Raw genomic sequence first — 22,816 nt, 5'->3', positions numbered from 1 at the left:
TTTTGAATGCACAGAGATACCGTGACGAGATCCTGAGGCCCATTGTTGTGCCATTCATCCACGACCATCACCTCATGTTGCAGCATGTTAATGCACGGCCCCATGTTGCAAGGATCTGTACACAATTCCTGAAAACATCCCAGTTCTTGCATGGCCAGTATACTCACCAGACATGTCACCCATTGAGCATGTTTGGGATTCTCTGGATTACTGTATACGACAGCTTTTTCCAGTTCCTGCCAATATTCAGCAACTTCGCACAGCCATTGAAGAGGAGTGGACCAACATTCCACAGGCCACAATCAACACCTTGATCAACTCTATGCAAAGGAGATTGCACGCACTGCATGAGGCAAATGGTGGTCACACCAGATAATGACTGGTTTTCAGACCACTCTGGACCCCCCAATACAGTTAAACTGCACATTTTAGAGTAGCCTTTTATTGTGGTCAGTCTAAGCCACACCTGTGCAATAATCATGCTGTCTAATCAGCATCTTGATATGCCACACCTGTGAGATGGATGGATTATTTTGGCAAAGGTGAAGTACTCACTAACACAGACATAGAAGATTTGTGAACAATATTTGAGAGAAACAGGCCTTTTGTCTACATAGAAAGTCTTAGATCTTTGAGTTCAGCTCATGCAAAATGGGGGCAAAAACAAGAATGTTGTGATTAAAAGTTTGTTCAGTGTACATAAAAAAAAAATAGTATAAAATGATGGCAGCAAGAAATTAAAATTGATTATATGTTTTTTTTTAAAAGGTAGACCAGACTGTTTGTATATTTATATATCAGATTCTGCTACAAATGTATCTTAATCAAATTACATTTCAGTTTTAAATTATTTTAATTTAATGATTTGATTCACTTTTTTTGGTTGGCATAATGTGTCATGAAATGCATTATGTTGATGAATAATATACGTAAAATACCTGCTGCATCATGTTTGATATTTTCAAGACTGTATTTCTATAAATAATGTATGAAATATGAAGCAGAAATAAGCAAGCAAAGTGTTAATATTCACAGTGTTGGTTAATTGTAAAATGCCAACAAAACTGTATTGAATATATCATAAATATCTGTCCTGGCTTGTACCATAAGCTTTAATTTTGTAGTATACACAGACAAATTTACCACAGAGACATTGAGAATCACTCTCATGATGACTGAGTGCATGACATATGCTTTTCTCCGCCTCAGGGACAGCGGCAGTAAGAGACCCGTGACTTCTGGGCCCTCCTGGCGCACAGTGCCCAAGTCCAAAAGCAGCAGTGCCATCCTGCAAGACCTCAGATCCCCCACCTGGAGCAGCAGTCCACTGAGTTTGGGTGAGTCATCACTGGTCTTTGCCTACTGTTTGTACATTAACCCACTATTGCTACAGTACAAGGTGTTGATTTCAAGTGTTAAAAAACTATGAAATGAGCATCACTGTTACTTATTTATGTCTTTGTGTATGTGTAGGAGAGGGGCGCAGCGAGCTGGATGAATTGCAAGAGGAAGTTGCTCGCAGGGCCAGGCAGCAGGAGCTCCAGAGAAAGAAGGAGAAGGAGAGAGAAGCAGCACAGGGCTTCAACCCCAGACCCAGCAAGTTCATGGACCTGGACGAACTTCAGCACCAGGGTAAATGCCACACAGGGCCAAACAGCAGAAACCAAATGACATGAGCTAGAACTTGTGTTTAAAAGAGAAAATCCCTTCTAATCCCTTTCTACAAAAACCAGTTTAAACAAGCCTAAAGTGGTTAGATGGTTTCTCAGCCTTTCTGATCTAGTTAGGCTGATCTGTTTTTATTGCTTTCTAGCGATGTACAATAAATCAATACAATATAGATCATGTATTTAAGCTAGACTTTTTTTTTTGCTGGTTTTAATAGTTCTAGGGTGGTTTTGTCCAGTTTTCCCCAACCAGCTAAACCAATTTAACACCAAGTTGGTTACATAAGGAGACAAGCTAGATCAATTTAAGACCGTCTAGGAGACCAGTTTAACCCACCTAAGACCAGCAAACCACTTGAGGCTGGTTTCCAGGGATGATCACTACATCAGTAACGTATTGGATATTGACTGATATTAGAAAATTTTCATTGATTTTTTTTTTATATGGTTGGCTAAGATGTTTAAGCTGGTCTGATTTAATACTTCTTAGGGGGCTTTACATTTCACCTTACCTGGCCAACCAACCAGCTACACCAAATTAACATCAGCCAATTTAAGATGAGCTTAGACCAGCAAATGACTTCAGGTTTCTTTTTAGAAATGCACAATTTATTGGTTATCGTTTAATATTACAGATTTTCGAATAGCTTTTTTTCCTGATGGCTTTCTATGCTGTTTAGGCTGGTCTGTTTTGAGGGATAGTTTAGATTAGTACTACAAAAAAGTACATCCATCTGAAGTGTCTTGGTCTTCTGAAGTGATTCGATGCGTTTGTGTAAGACAAACATCCATATTTAAAACTTTATGAAGCATAATCTCTGGCTTTCGCTAACTGTCATACGCGCATACATGAGAGAGTAGTGTTCCAGCTGATGATGTTGGATGTATGCATAACATAAGCTCCAGTGAGAATATGCTAGTCTCACGACAGCCAGGTTTTATTTACTGGAAAACCTCTTGGTTTATATCGAAATCTTCCATTCGTGACAGGTGTTTTGTTTTGCTCTTACCTTTGCTCCTCTGCGCACGTCACATCACTTAACTTACGCTATGCCTACATCCTACTGTATGTCATCCGCCGGAACGCCACTCTCTCATAAATGCGCATATGACAGTTAGCGGAAGCTAGGGATTATGGTTTATAAAGTTAGAAATATGGATTTTTGTCTTAAACAAATGCATCGCTTCGCTTCAGAAGGCTTTTATTAATCCCCCTGGAGCTGCGTGGACTACGTTTTATAATTGATGGATGTACTTTTTTTGGGCTTCAAAACCTTGAACCCCATTCACTGCCATTATACAGTTTGGAAGAGCCAGGATAATAAATTTTTTTAAATATAAAACAGATTGTATTTGTCTGTAAGAAGAAAGTCATATACACCTAGGACGGCTTGAGGTTGAGTAAATAAATCAAGGGGGTAATTTTCATTTTTGGGTGAACTATCCCTTTTATGCTTAATATTTATATATTTATATAATATATTTAGGCTGGTGCAAACCTTTTTTCTCACCAGGGATAGTTTGGAAGTAAAATTTACTCTTTCCTGTCTTCTCAACTCTAATGCAACGTCTCATGATCTTAATAATAAAAAAAAATTAAATATCATTGTAACGCCATGAATTATATATAAATAGTGTAGATGGGAGCCATAGCATCAAAAACACTCTTATTCACTCAAATCTTAAATTTTAATCTTGAATCAGAGTTCTCTCTACTCAGCATGCTGTGTGTACAAACTGTTGAAATTGTGTTTGAGTTGTGTTTGTGGCAGTCATCAGACTGTGTGTGCTTGTGTGTCAGTGGACATCTACATTACTGGAAAGCCGTGTAAACGTTGTGAGTGGCGTGTTCCCGGGAACATATGGGGCTCCTGTGAGCAGTGTTTGTGCGTGTATGAGCGTGTTTTCAGAAGCCTGGCCTTGGTGTGTTAATTGCAGGGAAGGGGGGCAGTTTTGAGCACTGCCTGGCGGAGGCTGACTCTCTCTTAGAGCAGTCACTGCGCCTGGAGCAAGCTGGGGATACAGCTACAGCCCTGGCGCTCTCCCACCATGCTGTGTGTAAGTAATTCTAACCTGCCTCTGCTTGCTACGCCCAACTCCTCCACTCTCCACTCGGGTAACCGTCACCCAATATATGCACTTTCTAGGTTTGTTTGGTAAGAAAGCAGCTCCCAAAAACATGTCCTCGCAACATGATACAAACCCACCAATAATACCCCAACACTGCCTTCCCTTCCTGCAGCACCCTGTGTGTGTGTGTTTGCTTCTATTTGTCTCTCTGTGTGCTAATCTCTTTGTTCATGTGTGTGGCATTTTTTTTTTCATTATCCTGTTTTGTCTAGGGATGCACAGTATATCAGTACTACATAATTGGTTGATATTAGAGATTTTTGTATTTTTCAGTAGAAATTGGATATTTATTTGTGCTTGCTATTTTCCCTTCAATATTTTTTTGTATACCATCTCTAGTAAAAGTCATATATTAAAAAAAAAAACATTTATTTTATACTAAGTATAGTTCAAATATATTATTTACTGACATATTGCTTATCAAGACTTATTGATATAATACAATTTTATTTGGAGTACTACTTGTGCACAATGCACATTAAGCCTAAAATGTGTTTTAATGATACAATGAATGATTGTTGTATGACCTCTGAATAATATCAGTCTTTAAATAGATATTTTAAGATATTTAAAGTGTACCTTAAATATACTTGCAGTAGTTTACTTAGCACAAAGTAAATCTTAAGTTGGACTTCAGAACTACTTCCTCACAATTGAAGTGCATTAAGCACAAAATTTGTTCTTCCATTTTAGCCAACTTTAATTATACTAGTGCAGTATACTAAAAGTACGATTGCAGGTTTTTTAATTAAGTATATACATATGTAATGTACTGTATTTGTAGTATACTTAGACATAAATTTATTTCAAATGCATTTTAGTATATTTATTTTTAGGTTCTAGGTTTTGCCATTAAAAACACTAATAAATTATCAACCCTGCTAATTGTATTGTAATTGTATCTTTTACAAATCTCAAAATAAATATCCATTTTTATTCTGTATATTCCAATGTTTTGATATCTAAATTAACTTAATTAATTAATTTAGTAACTAATGTTTATTTTTTTAATGATTTAGACAAAATAGTATGACTTTTATGTATCGATAACATGAAGATAATATTGAGCTGATTTTAATGAATTTTATTTATTTTTTATTGCTTACTTTTTATTTTAATAATTTAGTTTTTACTGTTTATATTTCTTTATTTTAATGTAATATTCCACGCATCCCTGTTTGTGTTCACTTATTTGCACAGATTTTCACAATCTGATTGGATTACTGGGCATGTGGCTCTGCCTGTTGATTGTTAAAGGGTTAGTTCACCCAAAAAATAAATTATGTCATTAATAACTCACCCTCATGTCGTTCCAAACCCGTGAGACCTCCATTTATCTTCGAAACACAGTTTAAGATATTTTAGATTTAGTCCGAGAGCTCTCAGTCCCTCCATTGAAACTGTGTGTATGGTCTACTGTCCATGTCCAGAAAGGTAATAAAAGCATCTTCAAAGTAGTCCATGTGACATCAGAGGGTCAGTTAGAATTTTCTGAAGCATCGAAAATACATTTTGGTCCAAAAATAACAAAAACTACGACTTTATTCAGCATTGTCTTCTCTTCCGTGTCTGTTGTGAGAGAGTTCAAAACAAAGCAGTTTGTGATATCCGGTTCGCGAAAGAATTATTCGATGTAACCGGATCTTTTTGAACCAGTTCACCAAATCGAACTGAATCGTTTTAAACGGTTCGCGTCTCCAATACGCATTAATCCACAAATGACTTAAGCTGTTAACTTTTTTAATGTGGCTGACACTTCCTGAGTTCAAACAAACCAATATCCCGGAGTAATTCATTTACTCAAACAGTACACTGACTGAACTGCTGTGAAGAGAGAACTGAAGATGAACACTGAGCCGAGCCAGATAACAAACAAAAGACTGATGCGTTCACGAGTCAAGAACCGGTTGCATCGGTTTTCGGATCACCAGTAGTTCTTCCGGACAGTTCGATTCAATAAATGGGTTCATGGGTGGTGTTGGCGCAGTGGATAAGACACACGTCTTTGGCGTGAGAGACCCGGGTTCGAATCCACTGTGAGACACCAATGTGTCCCTGAGCAAGACACTTAACCCCTAGTTGCTCCAGAGGCGTGTGACCTCTGACATATATAGCAATTGTAAGTCGCTTTGGATAAAAGCGTCTGCTAAATAAATGAATGTAAATGTATAAACCGTTTGAAGAAAACGGTTCACCAGTTCTTTTGAGCTCGACGTAATGGCGTCATTGGTGATGATTGCCCTTGATTCAAGCCTTCGGTTTACCTGCGCTCATAACATTAGCACAGAATCAGTTCAGAATCAATCACCAAAAGAATCAGTTCAGTTCAGACGCTCTGTGTGTCGGTTTGCTTCACGCTGAATCACACATGCGCAGTATCATCAGCTCCTCGGTTCTCGAATTGGACGCGTCCGACAGAAACGGTTCTTGACTCGAGAACGAGTCAACCGTTCGTTCGTTATCTGGCTCGGCTCTTTGTTCATCTTCAGTTTTCACAGCACAGCAGTTCAGTCAGTGTACTGTTTGAGTAAATGAATTACTCCGGGATGTTGGTTTGTTTTAACTCAGAGGGAGTGTCAGCCACATTAAAAAAATTAACAGCTTAAGTCATTTGTGGATTAATGCGTATTGGAGACGCGAACCGTTTAAAACGATTCAGTTTGATTTGGTGAACTGGTTCAAAAAGATCCGGTTACATCGAATGATTTGTTCGCGAACCAGATATCACGAACTGCTTTGTTTTGAACTCGCTCACAACAGACACGGAAGAGAAGACAATGCTGAATAAAGTCGTAGTTTTTGCTATTTTTTGGCCAAAATGTATTTTCGATGCTTCAAAATATTCTAACTGACCCTCTGATGACACATGGACTACTTTGAAGATGCTTTTATTACCTTTCTGGACATGGACAGTATACCATACACACAGTTTCAATGGAGGGTATGAGAGCTCTCGGACTAAATCTTAAATAACTTAAACTGTGTTCCGAAGATGAATGAAGGTCTTACGGGTTTGTAACGACATGAGGGTGAGTTATTAATGACATAATATAGATTTTTGGGTGAACTAACCCTTTAATACCGCTGATAGTGGCGTGCTATTGAAAAGCGCTCGGCTTTGGCCATTTGAGAGCCCCGATCTGTGCCAGACAGAGGCTGGAACAAATTTAATCCTTTTATTTTTTTTTATTTATTTATTTTTTTTTTTTACATATTATTCTGTGTGAGCCCTCCATTTGGAACACCATTTGAATGGGCCTCACCCACAGCCACATGCAAACTTAAATCCATTCAGGATTCGCCATCATAACATCCCTAACCCCTATAAATCCCTTTTGGTGGAAGGATTGGATTGTGATTGTGCTGAGCCGTCATGTGAGGATACAGCCGTGCAATCCTGTATAAATCTCTCAGCACTCTCCAAATTAAAAAAAAAAGGTGGCTGTGTATCTCATGCTTACCTGTAACAACAGCATTTTTGTCCAAAGTGCTGGCATACCTGCTTGAATGATTAATGAGTGGAGAGCAATTTCAGCCATGCAAAACTCTTCACAAAGCTATTTATACATATCCAGGTCGGCAAACCCTCCATCTTTGTCTCGCTTTGCTTACAGTATGCGTGTATATGTGTGTGCATGTCTGTATATGTGAGGCGCAGAAGTAATATATGTAAAGGGAAGACAGCTTTTGTAAATATTTCCACTCTTCAGATCCCTGCAGATCTTTCACTGTCTTGTCGAGACAGATTCGATTTGGCCCAAAACACATACAAGCCTCTAAGATCCAGTGGCAGCCCATAAGATCATGCCTTCACTATATAGAAGAATAGTTTCCTGTTCCTCTGGCCAAACGAAAGCAATGCCTGCCACAATCCTGCTATCCATCATTGGTTTTGTGTGTGTCTACGTTTGTGTCTCTGTCCTGGCTGTCTCTCCTGCTTCCTGTGTCTTCAGTCTTTAGTGTGCCATCCTAAAACTTTCCTCTTTGCATCTCCCAGAATGCCGTCAGCTCCTTTCAACCCATTGAAAGTGATACACATCATCTGCAGTTAAAGCTAGCTCAGGCGCAGCTTGTGTTGACAGCAGTAAATGTTCTGAAAATAGAATTTTTATGATAGGCAGAATTAATGCTAAACCAGACTTAAACGAAACAGGTTCAAGGGAACCATGGCAACACTAACCTCCCATGCAGTTTTCCATGTAACAGCCCCAGACAGGAGAGCAACCAAATCAACTGTTTCCTAATGCGAACTCACTTTGGGATGCAATTGACAGTTAATCAGTGTGATGGATCTCAACATGTCATTTAGTACACAATGCGAACAAGGGCTTAAAAGCTCAATCACAGTCGTTGGTTTCTCTCTTGTCATTCAGCAGAGCAGCCCAGTGCTTCTCCATGTTATGATCTTTCTGAACTCTGTTTATGTCACTCATTGTGAATGGGTTTGTTCAGTAAGCAAAATACTGCACAACAGCAGCTGAAGTGTTTTTAAAAAGGCAATGTGAAAATGATTGAACTGGGGGGTGTCATGCATGTATTTCTTTCAGCAGTTCTGGATTCATAGTTTAATGTGCAAGGCGACATGGGTTCCAATTCTGAGCTAATATACAATTTTTGTTGTAATAAACCAAACCAAAGTTCAGTTGAACTTAATAGTTTTGACATTGTCATTTTATCACAAAAAAATCATTATAGTTGTTGTTTTTGCTGTAAATATAATGTAAAAAAGTAAATATAAAAATACTATACAATGAAAAAAAAAAAAATATATATATATATAAACAATATATACTTTATTTAAATCTAAATCATTATTATTATTATCATTATTATTAATTGTTTAATTCAAATTGTATTTGTGTAACAAACTTTTGATACACAGGTCAAAACATAAAACATTTTAAAGAGAAAAAGCAAGGCCACACAACAAATATTTAGTTTTTAATAATAATAATAATTCAACAAGTCAGAATATAAAACATTTTAAAAAGAGAAAAAAGTAAGACTACATAACAAATGTATATATATATATATATTAGGGGTGTAACGGTACGTGTATTCGTACTGGGCCGTTTCGGTACAGGGCTTTCGGTACGGTGCACGTGTGTACCGAATGACCGAATGCAATATTTTGTAAATTTTTTTCGTGTTTCCAAGCGAACATATAAAGTGGCGGAAGTCTCCGCGTTCAGTGCAAATCCTGCCCTGCAGCTGATTCTAAGGCCGGTGACACACTGGCTGCGTGGCGTGAGCGTGGCGTTTCTGCTGCGTGTCAGTTGCGTGATGGCTGCTTCCTGTTTTCTGTGTCTTTACACACCAGAATCGTGACTGACGCGGCGATGGCACGCTGCAGCTACTGTAGGTGACATAGAGGGAGATCGGCGACAGACCAGGATCTTGTCTTCACGACAACAATATCTATACTTCATGTCGAGCATAAATATAAAGCCTACTGATAAAGGACACCATCAACAGTATTGACGACAAAATATGTTTGAACAATGTTTGACAGGTGCAATATGCCAGTTTGTCACTGGCCTAATGTTTTCAAAAGGCATCATGCGAGTGTGAACATCACTACAACTAGGAAAAAAACGATTGCAACTCAAACGCAGCTCCCGTCGGCATTTAAACAGACCTTTGCTCTTAATTCCGATCGGTCCAACGCAATAACGAAATCTGAGCAGGTCTAAAAACTGAAACTGTTGATGCTGCACTTTACACTTTGGAAAAGTTATATATATTTTAAAAATGAGCAGGCCTACAAGCTGTGATTGGTAATGCTGCACTGTAATAGTTATTTATTTATATTTTTCATTATATTTTATTATGTGATATTGGTTTGAGGCTGAAAGTATGAGAACTTTGCAGCAGTATTTTATTACTTATTCTTTTTTTATTTTATATATATTTTATTAAAAAGTATTTTAAAAAAGTGTAAACAAATTCTTAAAAACGTTTATAGTAATAAACATCCTGCAGTTTAATGTTTGCATTTCTTTCCCTTACTGTACCGAAAATGAACCGAACCATGACTTTAAAACTGAGGTACGTACCGAACCGTGATTTTTGCGTACCGTTACACCCCTAATATATATATATAGTAATAATTATAATTTTTGTTGTTGTTGTTTAATTCAAATTGTATTTGTGTAACAACCTTTTGATACACAGGTCAGAACATAAAACATTTTAAAGATATAAAGTAAGACAGCACAACTATTAATTAATTAAACAATTTAATAAATTAATAAATAAGTAAAATAAGACAAATAAATGTTTTGGAGGAACAGTAATTGGATTTTCTGTGGAATGTGCAAGTTAGTTGGATTAAACAAATTTAAATGTGAAATATAACGTGCCTGCATTTTAATTCTATTTTTTTTTTTTAAATGGGCATGACACCTCTGATGCAAGCTATTGTTATCGACCCATTACATGAAGTCAAATATGTATCAACTTTGATGAACTAGCGAGCAAAGCTTTGCCTATTGAACAGCCTAGAGCTTTGGGATGAAAGGTGGGATATATCCCACCATCACCCTCTCTTCTTTCTTTCTTTCAATTTCATGACTTTGTCGTTTTCTATAACAAAGAAATGGTCCGCATGCCGGCCCCTCATAACTCAGCTCTTTCTTTTTCTTTTCTGCATTTTCTTTTCTTCTGCTCTTCTTTCCTTTCCATTTTTGTTGTTCTTTTGCATTATAGCTAAACTAAGATTTTCCATGCATGAGGGCAGTGCTAACACTCATAGCAGGACTATGGCTGCTGACGCCAAGCTGCAAAAATGCATGAGGAGAGCGCGGGGCCTACAGCAGCGCATGCAGCAACAGCAAGAGCAGCAGCAGGAGCCCCGCTGCCCACAGGGGCCCAACAGGTACCTGTACTGTTACCCTGTGTGTACAGCTTAACCGCTTGTTTAGATCAGCACACTCTCAGACCCCTGGGTCTGTTAGGGTTGTGTGATATACCGATGCATTATCAGTACTGTAGTACCAAAAGTTTGAAAACATTACAATACCAGCATACAAATGTAATTTTTGACTTGAAACATGAAAGTAGAGTTAATGTATAATGGTGTTCAAATGCACTGATGGATTTTTTGAGAATCAAAATGAAATGTATTGATTATGAAATGTATGAATAATTAATGTAACTAATTGTTAGTATAATAACACCCGTAGAGCATCTCAAATTTATGCAAGACTGAATTTATGCATGTAAGCAAAATATGGCAACTGTTGTTTTTCATAGTTTTGATACATTATCTTCATACATCAAAATATTTAGATTTAATAAGATTTATATAAATATAGATTTATTTTGAAATGCAAATATATGTTTTATATGTTGTTAGTTCCATGATATTGCTTGATTTAAAAACAGAACTTATCTAACAGATTTCATGGTCAATTCAGTTATTAGTACATTTTTAATTTACATGATATGCAAATCTGTCGTGCATATTATAATAGTCTACCTAACATCTGTTTTTATAGATAAGGAGGTACCAAGGCTGGTATTGTATCGAAGTCAAAATTTTGGTCTTAAAGCCAACCCACGTGTCTGTTAATTTTTTAATTAGGAAAAATTTATTATATTGGACTTTTTAGTAAAGTGCCAATGAGAAAAAGCTGTTTTCTGTTATATTTCTGATTGTGATGCAGTTCTCCCTTAAAGATTTTTTAACTTTCAGACATGATCTAACTGATCAGTTTGTCAGAATGCAAGCTGAGGTTGCTTTGGGATTTGTTGTTTGTTTTCCAGAGATTTTAGAGGTTAATTTCTAATTTAAAATCACACATACAGACGGGACAGGTGTTATAGATTCCTGATAAGACCGAATATTAGAAGCCTTGGTGCAGTCGGCTGAGTTATTGGCAAACCCAAGCTAGCGAATGGCTACCTCCTGATATTACATACACATGGCATGCCACTTTACTAATCAAGTAGAACAAAGCAACAGCCACTGCGGCAGTGTGTCTCACGGAAATGCGGTTGTTTTATTTTTTTTTTCTTGTTCCCTGCTTTCTCTTTCCCCTCAATTGATTAAAGGTGTTGATGTGATGTATGGCCTGACCTGGCCAAAGCCCCTTGGGTAATTACCCAATGTAGTGCTCGAGGAAGTATTTACAGTAAATGAGCACTCCAGCACATTAATCAGGGATGTGTACCTCTGTCCCGAACTTCTTCCACTTCAGTTCCCTCTATACCCACTCTAGGGCATGCAGCAGCTGCCAGGAACCACCTATCACCTAGTATTGGTCCTCTAAACCAGTGATTCCCAGTCAGGACTATCCTGGGGTACATACTGTAAGCAGATTCCTGGGGGCACTGTAAAAGACATTCATTTCAGTTTAATTTTTTTTTTTTTTCTACATATAAAATGTTTTATATTTGATTTGATTTTATTTTCACTGAGGATTGTGTGTTTGCATCTTCCAGAGGCTTTTTACTGGTATTAGATAAAGATTTATCTGAAAATGAATCTTATCACACGGGTCATCTGTGGATTGCTGAGGGCCAGTAGAGATGAACGGGGATTGATAGTATTCTGATGGATAGTCTGCTCTGCTTTATTAGAGGTGAATGCAAATAGCAAGCAGGTTTCCCTTCTGGAGCAAAGCCAATGCTCATTCCCGTGCACTCCACTTCTGGGGAGCTTTTGGGCATATTTATGGCTGCTGTAACTCTGGTTTATATGACAACTATGAAAATGATGTCAAGGTCACGTAGTGCGTCAGCTGTGGAAAGCACGTGGGGACTGTGTATGTGTGTGTGCATTGTATGAGAAGTGGCTCATGAATACTGGTGTGAAGGACGCAGGTCTCCTTGAATTTAGTCCTTGGCAGCATTGTTAACTTTTTGAGTTAGAAAATGTGTTAGATTGGGTTACTTGCAACAAAACCATTTGTTCACGTATCATTAGACATTGAAATGAATATTTGAAATGAATGAATGAGTATTGATTTACAAATATAACACCAACTGATCTTATCAAAGACCTGTTAGAACTCTAGGTTTCTTGCTTATTTTATGCTTAGTCTGCCTTAATGAATGAATACATACTGCATATTTTTGGTAGTATTAAAATATATCTTAAATGTATATGTGCATGGCTTCCTATAAAAAGTTAAACCTTTCAGCATACACAAGTACACATTTACATGCACAAGAAAATAATAGGATCAAGGGGTACAAAGTTGTAATTCAGCATATAGGTTTTCATTTTAAATTTGAAGTTTATCATTAAATGTTTATATTTTATTTTATTTCAGCTTTATTTTAACAAATAAAAAGATTATAAATAATTGAAGTAAGTGAAGGCATTTTAGTCCTTAATGTTCTGATTACAAAACATAATGTTAAACAAAGTTAATTAATTGAATTGCATTTTTCAAATAATGAATGTAATTATGCCATTAAATAAATTCATTTTGCCATAATTTAAGTAGTGACATTAATTGAGTGATAATGTTGAATGGGACTGTACTAATTTCAGATAACCATGTTCCTTTTTCAGAGAGTGTCTAACCAAACCCTTCTATTGCTTTTCTTGCCTCTTCAGTGAACAGCCTGGCCCGGTCCAAGTACTGTTGACAGACAATCAGGAAGAGGTCTGGGAGACCAATCAGGATTCTGTGCTTGGCTCACCCTCTCCTCAACACATGAAATCACTCTCCTCTTGTACAAACACCCCATCTCAGCCTTCGAGCCACCAGTCGCTCAATCCCCGGCTTGCCTCTTCTCAGCCACAGCCCCAAGAGCGTGATGAACACAACAATTGGACAACCCAGAATGAGGACGAATGGGGTGGGATCAGATTATCAGATGTTCTCCAAGCATCAGGCATTCGGATCATGCCCATACGCAAACACCTTGCCATATCCCTGCCCTCTTTGCCCCTTGACTTCTGGGGTGTATTGGGAGAGGACGAAGAGGTCTCCAGCTGTCAGCACCCTCAATCTCCAAATCCTCCTTTGTGGCAGGGCACTGCAGATAGTCCAGACCAGATACCCCAATCCAACAATCCCAGTCCACCACCCACTCCTGTTGAGGAGAAAGGGCCAGTGCTCCGAAGAGCCCCCATATGGCAACCCCTGTGTGCATCTTCTCAGCCCTGCACCAAATTGACCCCTCCAGTTGCTGCCCGTCATTGGTCCTCTTGGAGCCTAGACTGTCCTGATGCTGTTGTCAACCCCTATAACACACCTCCTGATCAGAACCAGCAGACAGGACCTGCCCTCTCTCAACACACACCTGGAAGACCCCTTGCTCCTCACAGTCCCATGAGCACCAGGAAGAAGAACATCCCTAAGTACTCAAACTTCCAGAGCATGGAGTTGGAACCCACAGAGGCAGAGGACCAGGAACTCTCTGAATTGGACTCACTTTACCAGGCTAGTCTGCAGGCTGGCCCGGATCCTGGCCAAGCCCTGCGTGCTACCAGCTCACCTGCTGTTGCGAGACCAGGTAAATTAACATCTTAAATTGTCTCACACTGAGTGTGTTTACATGCACTTTAAAAGTTCTGATTTAGGCCAGACTACAGGTGCGGTCACATTTACTGTACCATCGTTTGGCCACTTATCACAGGTGAAATTTAGTAATTTCAATAGGAACCATGCAATAAGGAATTTAGCATGAAGCCAAAATATTTCCCCACTTAGATTTGGCTTTGGTTTCAAGACAGTCATGCGAATCCCCAGGCATCAAGATGCACACAGTGGCATAGCGGATGGGCACACACTGTGAGGGGGCCACCACGTTAACCTCTCCATGCTGGGGTGCGTTGAAAGACAATGATCATGCATTGACGATAGCCGGAGATATTGTCAAAAGCATCAGATGTTGGCAAATTTAAGAGCATTTGGCATTTCCAATTAATGTAGGCCTGTTACATTCTTATTATTATTAGGTTACTTTTATTATTAAATTTATATTACAATTAATTTCCCCCGCAATAATTTCATAGTGCGTCACCGCATAACTGATACACTGTGAGGATAATAAAAGATCCAGCTATAAGCTTACTCCTCACTGGAAATGATTTTAAAAAGGTCTTTCAAAACAGGTTTATTCAATGTTTCTCTGTGGTGCTGAAACCTAAAGATGTCAGGGTTCCAAACCCTGTGCAACTGATACTCAACTGCCATTGGCTCATCTGCGTTCAAGGGGAGGGGCTTATCAGTAGGTCAATTAGAAGTTTTAAGCTTAAGTTTTAAGTTAGAAGCTTTAAAGTTGTATGCTCGCATCGAAATATACATTTACGTATTTTCATGTAAACTTGGATAGACATCTGAACACTGTAACACTACTACACAAAAATGTAACTATAAATATAAATATTGTAAAATGTTTTTGTTTATGAGGCCTAATACAGTTAACAAATTGAACCATGCATTGAGAAAATTTCATTGTACTCAATCCTGATTTTCTCTGACAGTACCTCCTGCTGCACGAAAGCTGCTCACTGGAGTCGGACGCTCTCGGACCCCCACGGCTGAACTTGAGAGAACCGCTTATGGACCACCAGGTTGTTGCAGCCCTACTGGATACATGAACATGGTAAAATATGTGCTGCTGCACTCCTTATATAGGTCTGATTTCAAAGCTCTCTCAAAGATTTATTGTTCAAATTGGTATTGGCATTGGTATTTTCTTTCTCTGCATTTTTCAATCATGGGGTCTCATGCTATATTCTTCAGACTTGTCCACAAGTACCTAATATAATAATTTTGTCTATATGACAAATCAACATCCTTGTTGATCCTGGAACAACATTAAAAATCAACCAAGCGGAATCGAGGGATAAGTTTTCAAGAAATTTCAGTTTTAGGCTTACATTCAGGGTTAGATTCTTCTACATCCTTGTTATTCACCCATCATTTCCCACTGATTTTAGGAATAAATTATGGTTAGGGTTAGGTTTAGGGGTAGGGATTATGTTAAGTTTATATTTTTGACAGTAAAGTTGATCCAGGATCAACAAAAGATGTTGTTGAAAATCACAGCGACCATGACAAGTCTCGGATTGCAGTTCTTTTCGAACTATGCACCTGTCGGTCGTTGCCAATGTCACTTCTAGTTTAGTTCACCCTGCAGAACTTGTATTACATTGCTGGATATTTAACCTGCAAAACGTCTCTCGGGCATCTGTTGGTATCTCAGATTGCATCTTAAAAAACACACAAAGCAATCGTCACTCACATGAACAAGCGCTGATTTGCTTCTGATTTCAGTTTTAGTCTCCACTTACAGTCAGTGAGAGAAAAATCAGGGCTAAAACTTTGTAGCATGTGGGCTTCATTAGATGTTACCCGCCATTAGTCTAAATAATCTAGGTTTTATTTACTTAATTTGTTTGTTTATTATTTGCTGGTTCTTTAATGAGGGATGGCTGTCTCTTTGTTTTTGTTTTTTTGTTTTTGTTATGGCTGGTTCTTTCCACATCATAGCTTGTTTTTCATACAGCGCACAATCTGTTAGCGCATGTTGATTTTGTTTGGGTGTTGTGTCTGGTTTCTTCCAGACTTTGTTTTTTGCTCCAGTAACTTTGTTCTCTGTAGCCCCTGTCAGTGGCCCATCAAGAGCCTCAGTCAGGAGAGGAAGAACAATATGATGCGGATCACCTGCGCCGTATTGCTCGCAGCCTGAGTGGAACGGTCATTGGCCGTCGCCATAACCGTCTTGCCGTCTCCCGAAGCTTTGTAAGTATCAAACACATATCTCTCAATTACACTAAAAGTAACTCTTACTATCTTATTTAATCTAAGGAGCTAAGTAATGGATAAAATATTAGTGAAATAGTGCGACTAGTGACTACTAGCTTTCAAGAGTCTGCTAGAGGGGCCAAAGGAGGGGGTAGGAATCAGATATCTGCCTTAGAAACCCGATAAGAGTGCTGTCACCTAATCAGAAGAGTGCTAACACACAGCTACTGCCACTTCAGCCTGGTCTATGTGTGCTGCCTGTCCCTTGTCAATCATTGCTGAGCTTTATGTCATTTGATGTACACTCTGCATTTACTAGTTATTTTCATAGCAGATCCTGTCTATCAAATCTATTTGTTGTGTATAGTGTGTTGTTTTGGCATTCATTCATTTTTAATTTAAAATGTATGCCAGGAATATATGAATGCATAACTGTATTGTCACATGACATCCACGTGCACCATTGCAGGCAAGGACACTCAAATACACATGCACAGCTTCTCATTGTCTTACTGAGTCATACTGCCATCTTGTGTCCACATGCTGTAGCTTCACTACATTTGAAAAGAGGCTAGGTGTCTCATTTATAAAGACATGCGTATTGTCATCTTCCCAAATACATTCATATGTACTTTAAAAATGTTCCCTAATCCTTCTTGCTTTATTCAAGTCTTCTGTACATAAGTGAGAGTATATGAAAAAGGTAATGCAACAAATTTGGTTACTAGATTCTAGTTTCTGGCCATACTGTATATGTATATATTTAATTAATTATCCTGTCAGTGATCCATTTTTATAATTTTTTTTACTAATCTCATTTACATGCACATTATTTTTCAGACCATGTTCTCATTAAACCTTTTAAACTCATTAAACCATTGAACTCTGAAATGTGGTTTAGCCACTCAAAAGAGTGTAAAGCTATTTGAGTTTCAAATAAATAGCAAATAAAAGCACTTTTTTTGCACTATTCACCAGTCCCCAATTCTGCCATTTATGATGTTGTGTTCTTAATAATTTAATTAATAATTACTTAATCATTTAACCTTTTTTAAATATTGATTTATCTTTCTTGAAGATATGAAAAAAAGATTTTTAAATGTAATGTATATAAAAAAATGATGATACATGAATAATAGTATTTTAGTATATTATTGTGCATGTAATTGTGGTTACTCATTTCATTCATTTATCCACTCACTGACTTGCTCTTGCATCACTGGAAATGATTAGAAAATTATGTCAGTGTGCACTGGCATAACAGTGCATGATCATAAAAATAGCTTGTGTATGGCTGCTTTTTACTTGCAGTTTGTGTAAGAACATTTTCACATCAGTTTCTGATTTTAAAGGGAGAGTTAACCCAAAAATGAAAATTATGATCGTGTATTCACCCTCACTTCAGTCCTAACCTGTATGACTTTTTTTCTTCTGCTGAACACACAAGAAGATATTATCAAGAATGTTTTAACTGTTTTGGTCTATACCAGGGGTGTCAAACTCAATTATTGATGGGCCGAAGCTCTGCAGAGTTTTGTTCTAACCCTGCTTCAACACACAAACCAAGTCAAAAAAAAAATTTGTTCTGTTCCACAAAAGAAGAAAAAAAGTCATTCAGGTTTGAAACCATAAGACAGCAAGTAAATGATGACAGAGTGCTCATTTTTGGGTGAACTATCCCTTTAAATAAATCTCAATTTGTTCCTCAATTTTGACTTGGGATCAAATCTGATCTTATGTGCATTTTATAAATGAGGCCCTTGATTCTTTTCGTGCCTTACTTTTGTGCTCCCCATCTCTTCCCTTCTCTCCATCCTTCCCCTCTCTTATCCTCTTTTTTTCTCTTTTGACTGAATGCACTTGTTTTTCCTTGGCCTTGTGCATATCAATGTATGTGTGTGTTGTGTGTGTACCTACTGTAGCTGGGGGACTCCGGGGTTAAGTCATATCACAACTCCATGTACTCACCTAGTTGCCTTCAGTATCCATTGTCTCATTCAGACTTCCATCTGCTCCAACCCAGCTATCTTCATCTCCTTCCATCTTCCTCACCCCCATCTCAGCAGCCTGGGCCTTCCAGAGGGGCCCCAGGTAAAGCTCACTCTCGTTTTCCACATTCATAACCACCTCATCCATTCAAAGGACCATTTCCCTCTTGTTCCGCATTCATATTTCTGCCATTGCATCGCAATTGAGTCCAGGTGCCAGTGGTCCCCCCACTAAACAGTCTGCTTTTGCTTCATTTTCGTTTCCTGCTGTTGAAGGAGCTCCTCTTACGTGGTTGCTTTTTTTCTTTGATTGGTCTGGTTCCTGTCCTTCACACTCCATCCTACCCCATTGCAGGATGTCTCCAGAGGTTCTCCGAGTTTCTGGCTGTGTTTGACCGGCGTCAAGCTCTCTCCAGTGGGAAGCGCTACGGTCCAGCAGTGAGGTGTATTGGAAGACATCCTCTCTAAAGCTCTCACCCAACCAGTTGGATTTGGACCAGGTCCTCCAGCCCTGGAACATTTCCACACATTGTTCCCTTGGATGACCCCTCTGCACACCCCATCCCATTCTCGTCACAGTTTCCTGGAGAACTGTAAGGAGCACTTCCAGAGACCTGATGCCATCCTCTATCACCCTGCACTCTGTATTGTTCCTGGGATGATGTCCTGCTATAGTTGGTAAATCTTTCCATGCAGAAGCCCCTGAAGCTCGATCCACAGCATGATGGAAAGAGACACCAAAACCAACTTTTTTTTATTTACTAGCACTGGGATGGCGTGATTCTTTGGGGCTGAGGTGTGTGTGTGTGTATGACTAACCTATAGTCAGACTTGCATCATGCAATGAAAGGAGAGTGGGGTCTAGATTTGGACTCCCGCAGTGAGCCATCCAACCCAGCACTTAACTTAATTAAGCCATCCAGCACTTAACTTAATTAACCCCAACATTCAATTAATTGCAGAGGAGAAGCATACGGTACCTCCTTGCTGCACTAGACGGTAAATGTGTGTTTGTGTGTATGCGTGTGTGCATGTGTTGGGTGGTAAAAGGGGAGGGGCTTATTATAATCCTGCCCTCATTTATACTACAGGCCAAAAGTTTGGAATGATTAAGATTTTTTAAATATTTTTATTAAGATGTCTCAAGTGATCAAAAATACAGTAAAAACAGTAAAATTGTCAAATATTATTACAATTTAAAGCATTGTTTTTCATTTAAATATATTTCAAATGAAATATTTAGCAGCTTGACAGTTTTTAACATTGATTATAATGGTATTTACAAATGTTTCTTGAGCACCAAATAAGCATTAGAACAATTTCTGAAGGATCATGTGACATTGAAGACTGGAGTAATGGAATAAATTACACTTTAAAATATATCTAAATATAAAACAGTAATTTTAAACTGTAATAATATTTAATCAAATAAATGCAGCATTAGTGAGCTTACGAGATATTAAAAAAGTTTAATTATTCCAAACTTTTGACCGATAGGGTATTAAAAACCATTCTTTACCCTTCCTCCTCGCTTGTTCCACAGATACAAGTTCTCAGCAAACCAGTGTCCCAGAATCGACATGGCTTTGCTGAACATTTTTCCCCAAACAACTGCGAACGGTTTTTGGTAGCGGGATGGGTTAATGTCATGTACATGTAGATGCTAAGTACTTCAACCTGTACTAAGTGAATCAAGATATTTTGTACGGTGTCATCTCTCGGCTCTGGTGCTTTTTGTCAGAGCAGGCATGTAAATCTGTGGCCCTGGCGCTGAGCGTGGAATGAGACTGTCTCTTCTAACCTTTTCCTCCTATTTCTCTAAAAGCGGGCATTCCCTGTAGCACACAGCTGTTTTGTGTCTCGTGTTACAGGCAAAGACTGTGTACCTGTTTGACTGAACATACACTAACAAATGAATTTATTGTTAATAAAAAAACTACAACATCTTAAGAAATATACAGAAGAATGGAGAAACTACGTAATGACGTTATGGAATGTTAATCAATTCTAGTGGTAATAATTATTATCTGCATTAAGACAAGTATAGTACACTTCAGAAGTGTAAAGCTGGAGAAAAACTGCAATTTTAATTCCATTGACAGTTCTCCCATTTATACAGGGAGATATGCCAATTTAAGCTTCCTTTTCATTGTTTTTTTTTTATGATTCAAATTATAATTTTTTTTTTACTTGCAGTGACACAAACCACAGCTATGAGTCTGGCACATGATGGATCTTCAGGCTTGTAATAATTGAGGGGTTTCATCCCATTCGATTTTTGTAGAATCTATATTATTTCTAGATTGTACTTTAATCAACACAGCTGAAGAATGTTCGGCCCTGATAGCATAGATAGCCTGAAATTTGGACAGTATTATGTATATGGGGCCTTGAACAAGGAATGCTTTCATACTGTTATTCAAATAAACGTAAAAGGATTTGTGAGATATATTAACGATACTCTGATACTGATCAACAGATGTTTCGTATCACAATATAATATGATTAATGCAGTATTTAACTTTTCCTTCTTATCATATTTTGCTGTGATATGTATAATTTTTTTCATTAAAAGCCTTTGAGTGCATAAATTAAAATTATTATAAATGAAATAAGGTACAGAGTTCTAGATATTATTTAACTTTGTCTTAACCAAAGATTGGCTCTAACACAAAGATAGTTTTTTTTTTTTTTTGTCACTTATTAATCTCTTCTTTCATTTAAAAGGATTTTTGAGAATGTAGCAAAGGTGGTATATGAGTATGCTATGCAAAATGCTCTCTCCTGAACTACCAGCAAAGAGTCAGACTGGGACAAAATCAAATACTTTTTCTTTTTTTCCTATATACTAAGAAAGAAAATGATTTCCTGCTGAAATGTTGAATCTTTACTTATTAATGTCTGTACAGTTAACAGCCTTTGAATGCGCATTGTAGCTGGTGGGAGGAGGATTTCTCAAAGATGAAATGGCATTTCAAAGTTTTCCATTGGGGACTCATTTGTAAATGCTTGAGGCTGAGTGAACTTGTATTTTTGCAATAAAGTTATTACCAATGCACTCCAGCTGGGGCGCTGCACAAACGCCTACACAGTGTTTGAGTGCGTGTTTTTTTTATTATAGAAAACATATGAGTTTTGGTTTTATGATAAAGTCTATAAAAAATGGTATTTTAATGTATACCATTATCACTGACAGTGATTAATAAGCTTTGAGCTAATTTTATAACATATAATCTGCATCATGCCAGCTAAACTGCTGTGTTTACAGTATAAGAGTTACTAAAGAAGGAAAGGAAAGGACAGTAGAGCCTTGTCGTCGGTTGAGAGGGTATATCAGCATCTCCATGTGGATTGGGCTGTTCATTGCAGCTCTCAATGGCAGATTCCTCCTTATCAGCATATGATCTTCAAGGAAAACCTCCGCTTAATTAAAATAGACATAGACTAAAATGTCCAAAAAACATTTGTCATGCTTAAGTCTCTGTAGGTTAATCCAAAGATATTCAACATTATACAGAACAAGACAAACTGTTAAACTCATCATACAGTAAACAAATGATCAAAAAGTTTGGATATTATTACATCCTTCATATCGCACACTATGAACTGACCTTCAGTTTTTTTGTTCACTGTAGAAAAAAGATACACCCATAGCACAACTTACAAACAATTATGAAAAAAAATGTAAGTAACACTCTCAATTGAACATCTCAGGTTACACATGTAACCATGGTTCCTTGAGGAAACGAGACACTGCATCGGCGGATGCTTTGGGAATGCCCTTAAGCGTGACTGGCTCTGAACCACGTGTGTAATCAGTACAATGGATGGGCGAGACATCACGGGCAGGGTGACGTAGAAACCAGGAAGCTTAAGAGGATGTGCGGTGAAATCGGTGTCAGCTTCTAGGAATGAAGCAAGTGCTGGCAGGGATGCCAGAAGTATGCAGCGTCTCAATCCCTCGAGAAACCATGGTTACATGCGTAACCGGAGACGTTCCCCTTCAGGAACTTGGGCTGTGTTGGCGGATGCTTTGGGAATGCAGAAAAAAACTGTACCAGAGCCACAATGGCCACCAAGTAGACCTTCAAGATGCAGGAACTCCAGAACTGTACCAACCAGGAAAAGTTTCCACCTCAAGGCGTACAGTTTCCTCGTGGAGGGGGCTCTGGATTGGAGGATGGTCTCAACAACCATGGTTGAGAGACTGAAAGCTATGAGCTGTGCCCCCTCAGGGCCCACACCCATAGCTTCCATTCCCAAGCAGGGCGTGCCCTCCGCCAGTGTGAGGATATCTCAGGCTATTAGGTCTGAGAAC

General features: G+C 38.2%; 1 protein-coding gene and 1 long non-coding RNA gene across 10 annotated transcripts in view; both read left to right on the top strand.

Moving 5' to 3' along the window:
- Window positions 1-19,406, top strand: part of LOC132122260 (inactive ubiquitin carboxyl-terminal hydrolase 54-like) — a 149,221-nt gene extending 129,815 nt beyond the window's left edge. For 6 of the 9 annotated variants that reach the window (XM_059532304.1, XM_059532307.1, XM_059532306.1 and 3 more), the window contains 9 exons: window positions 1,210-1,337; window positions 1,474-1,632; window positions 3,606-3,725; window positions 10,506-10,674; window positions 13,366-14,270; window positions 15,244-15,365; window positions 16,367-16,507; window positions 18,433-18,601; window positions 18,854-19,406. In XM_059532304.1, the coding sequence (XP_059388287.1) occupies window positions 1,210-1,337; window positions 1,474-1,632; window positions 3,606-3,725; window positions 10,506-10,674; window positions 13,366-14,270; window positions 15,244-15,365; window positions 16,367-16,507; window positions 18,433-18,601; window positions 18,854-18,966 (2,026 nt within the window). In that variant the 3' untranslated portion in view covers window positions 18,967-19,406. The remainder of the gene's footprint in view (window positions 1-1,209; window positions 1,338-1,473; window positions 1,633-3,605; window positions 3,726-10,505; window positions 10,675-13,365; window positions 14,271-15,243; window positions 15,366-16,366; window positions 16,508-18,432; window positions 18,602-18,853) is intronic. The other 3 variants (XM_059532312.1, XM_059532309.1, XM_059532310.1) reach the window with 2 other exon arrangements.
- A 19-nt stretch (window positions 19,407-19,425) lies between these two features.
- Window positions 19,426-21,585, top strand: LOC132122262 (uncharacterized). The gene is made up of 2 exons (XR_009426355.1): window positions 19,426-19,644; window positions 19,745-21,585. It is a non-coding gene; the product is annotated as an uncharacterized LOC132122262 (long non-coding RNA).
- The last annotated feature ends 1,231 nt before the right edge of the window (window positions 21,586-22,816 follow it).

Source organism: Carassius carassius, chromosome 40 (genome assembly GCF_963082965.1).
Source record: "Carassius carassius chromosome 40, fCarCar2.1, whole genome shotgun sequence".
NCBI classification, from domain to species: domain Eukaryota; kingdom Metazoa; phylum Chordata; class Actinopteri; order Cypriniformes; family Cyprinidae; genus Carassius; species Carassius carassius.
The sequence above is the reverse complement of the archived record's forward strand: the minus strand, read 5'-3'. Positions and strand labels throughout refer to the sequence as shown.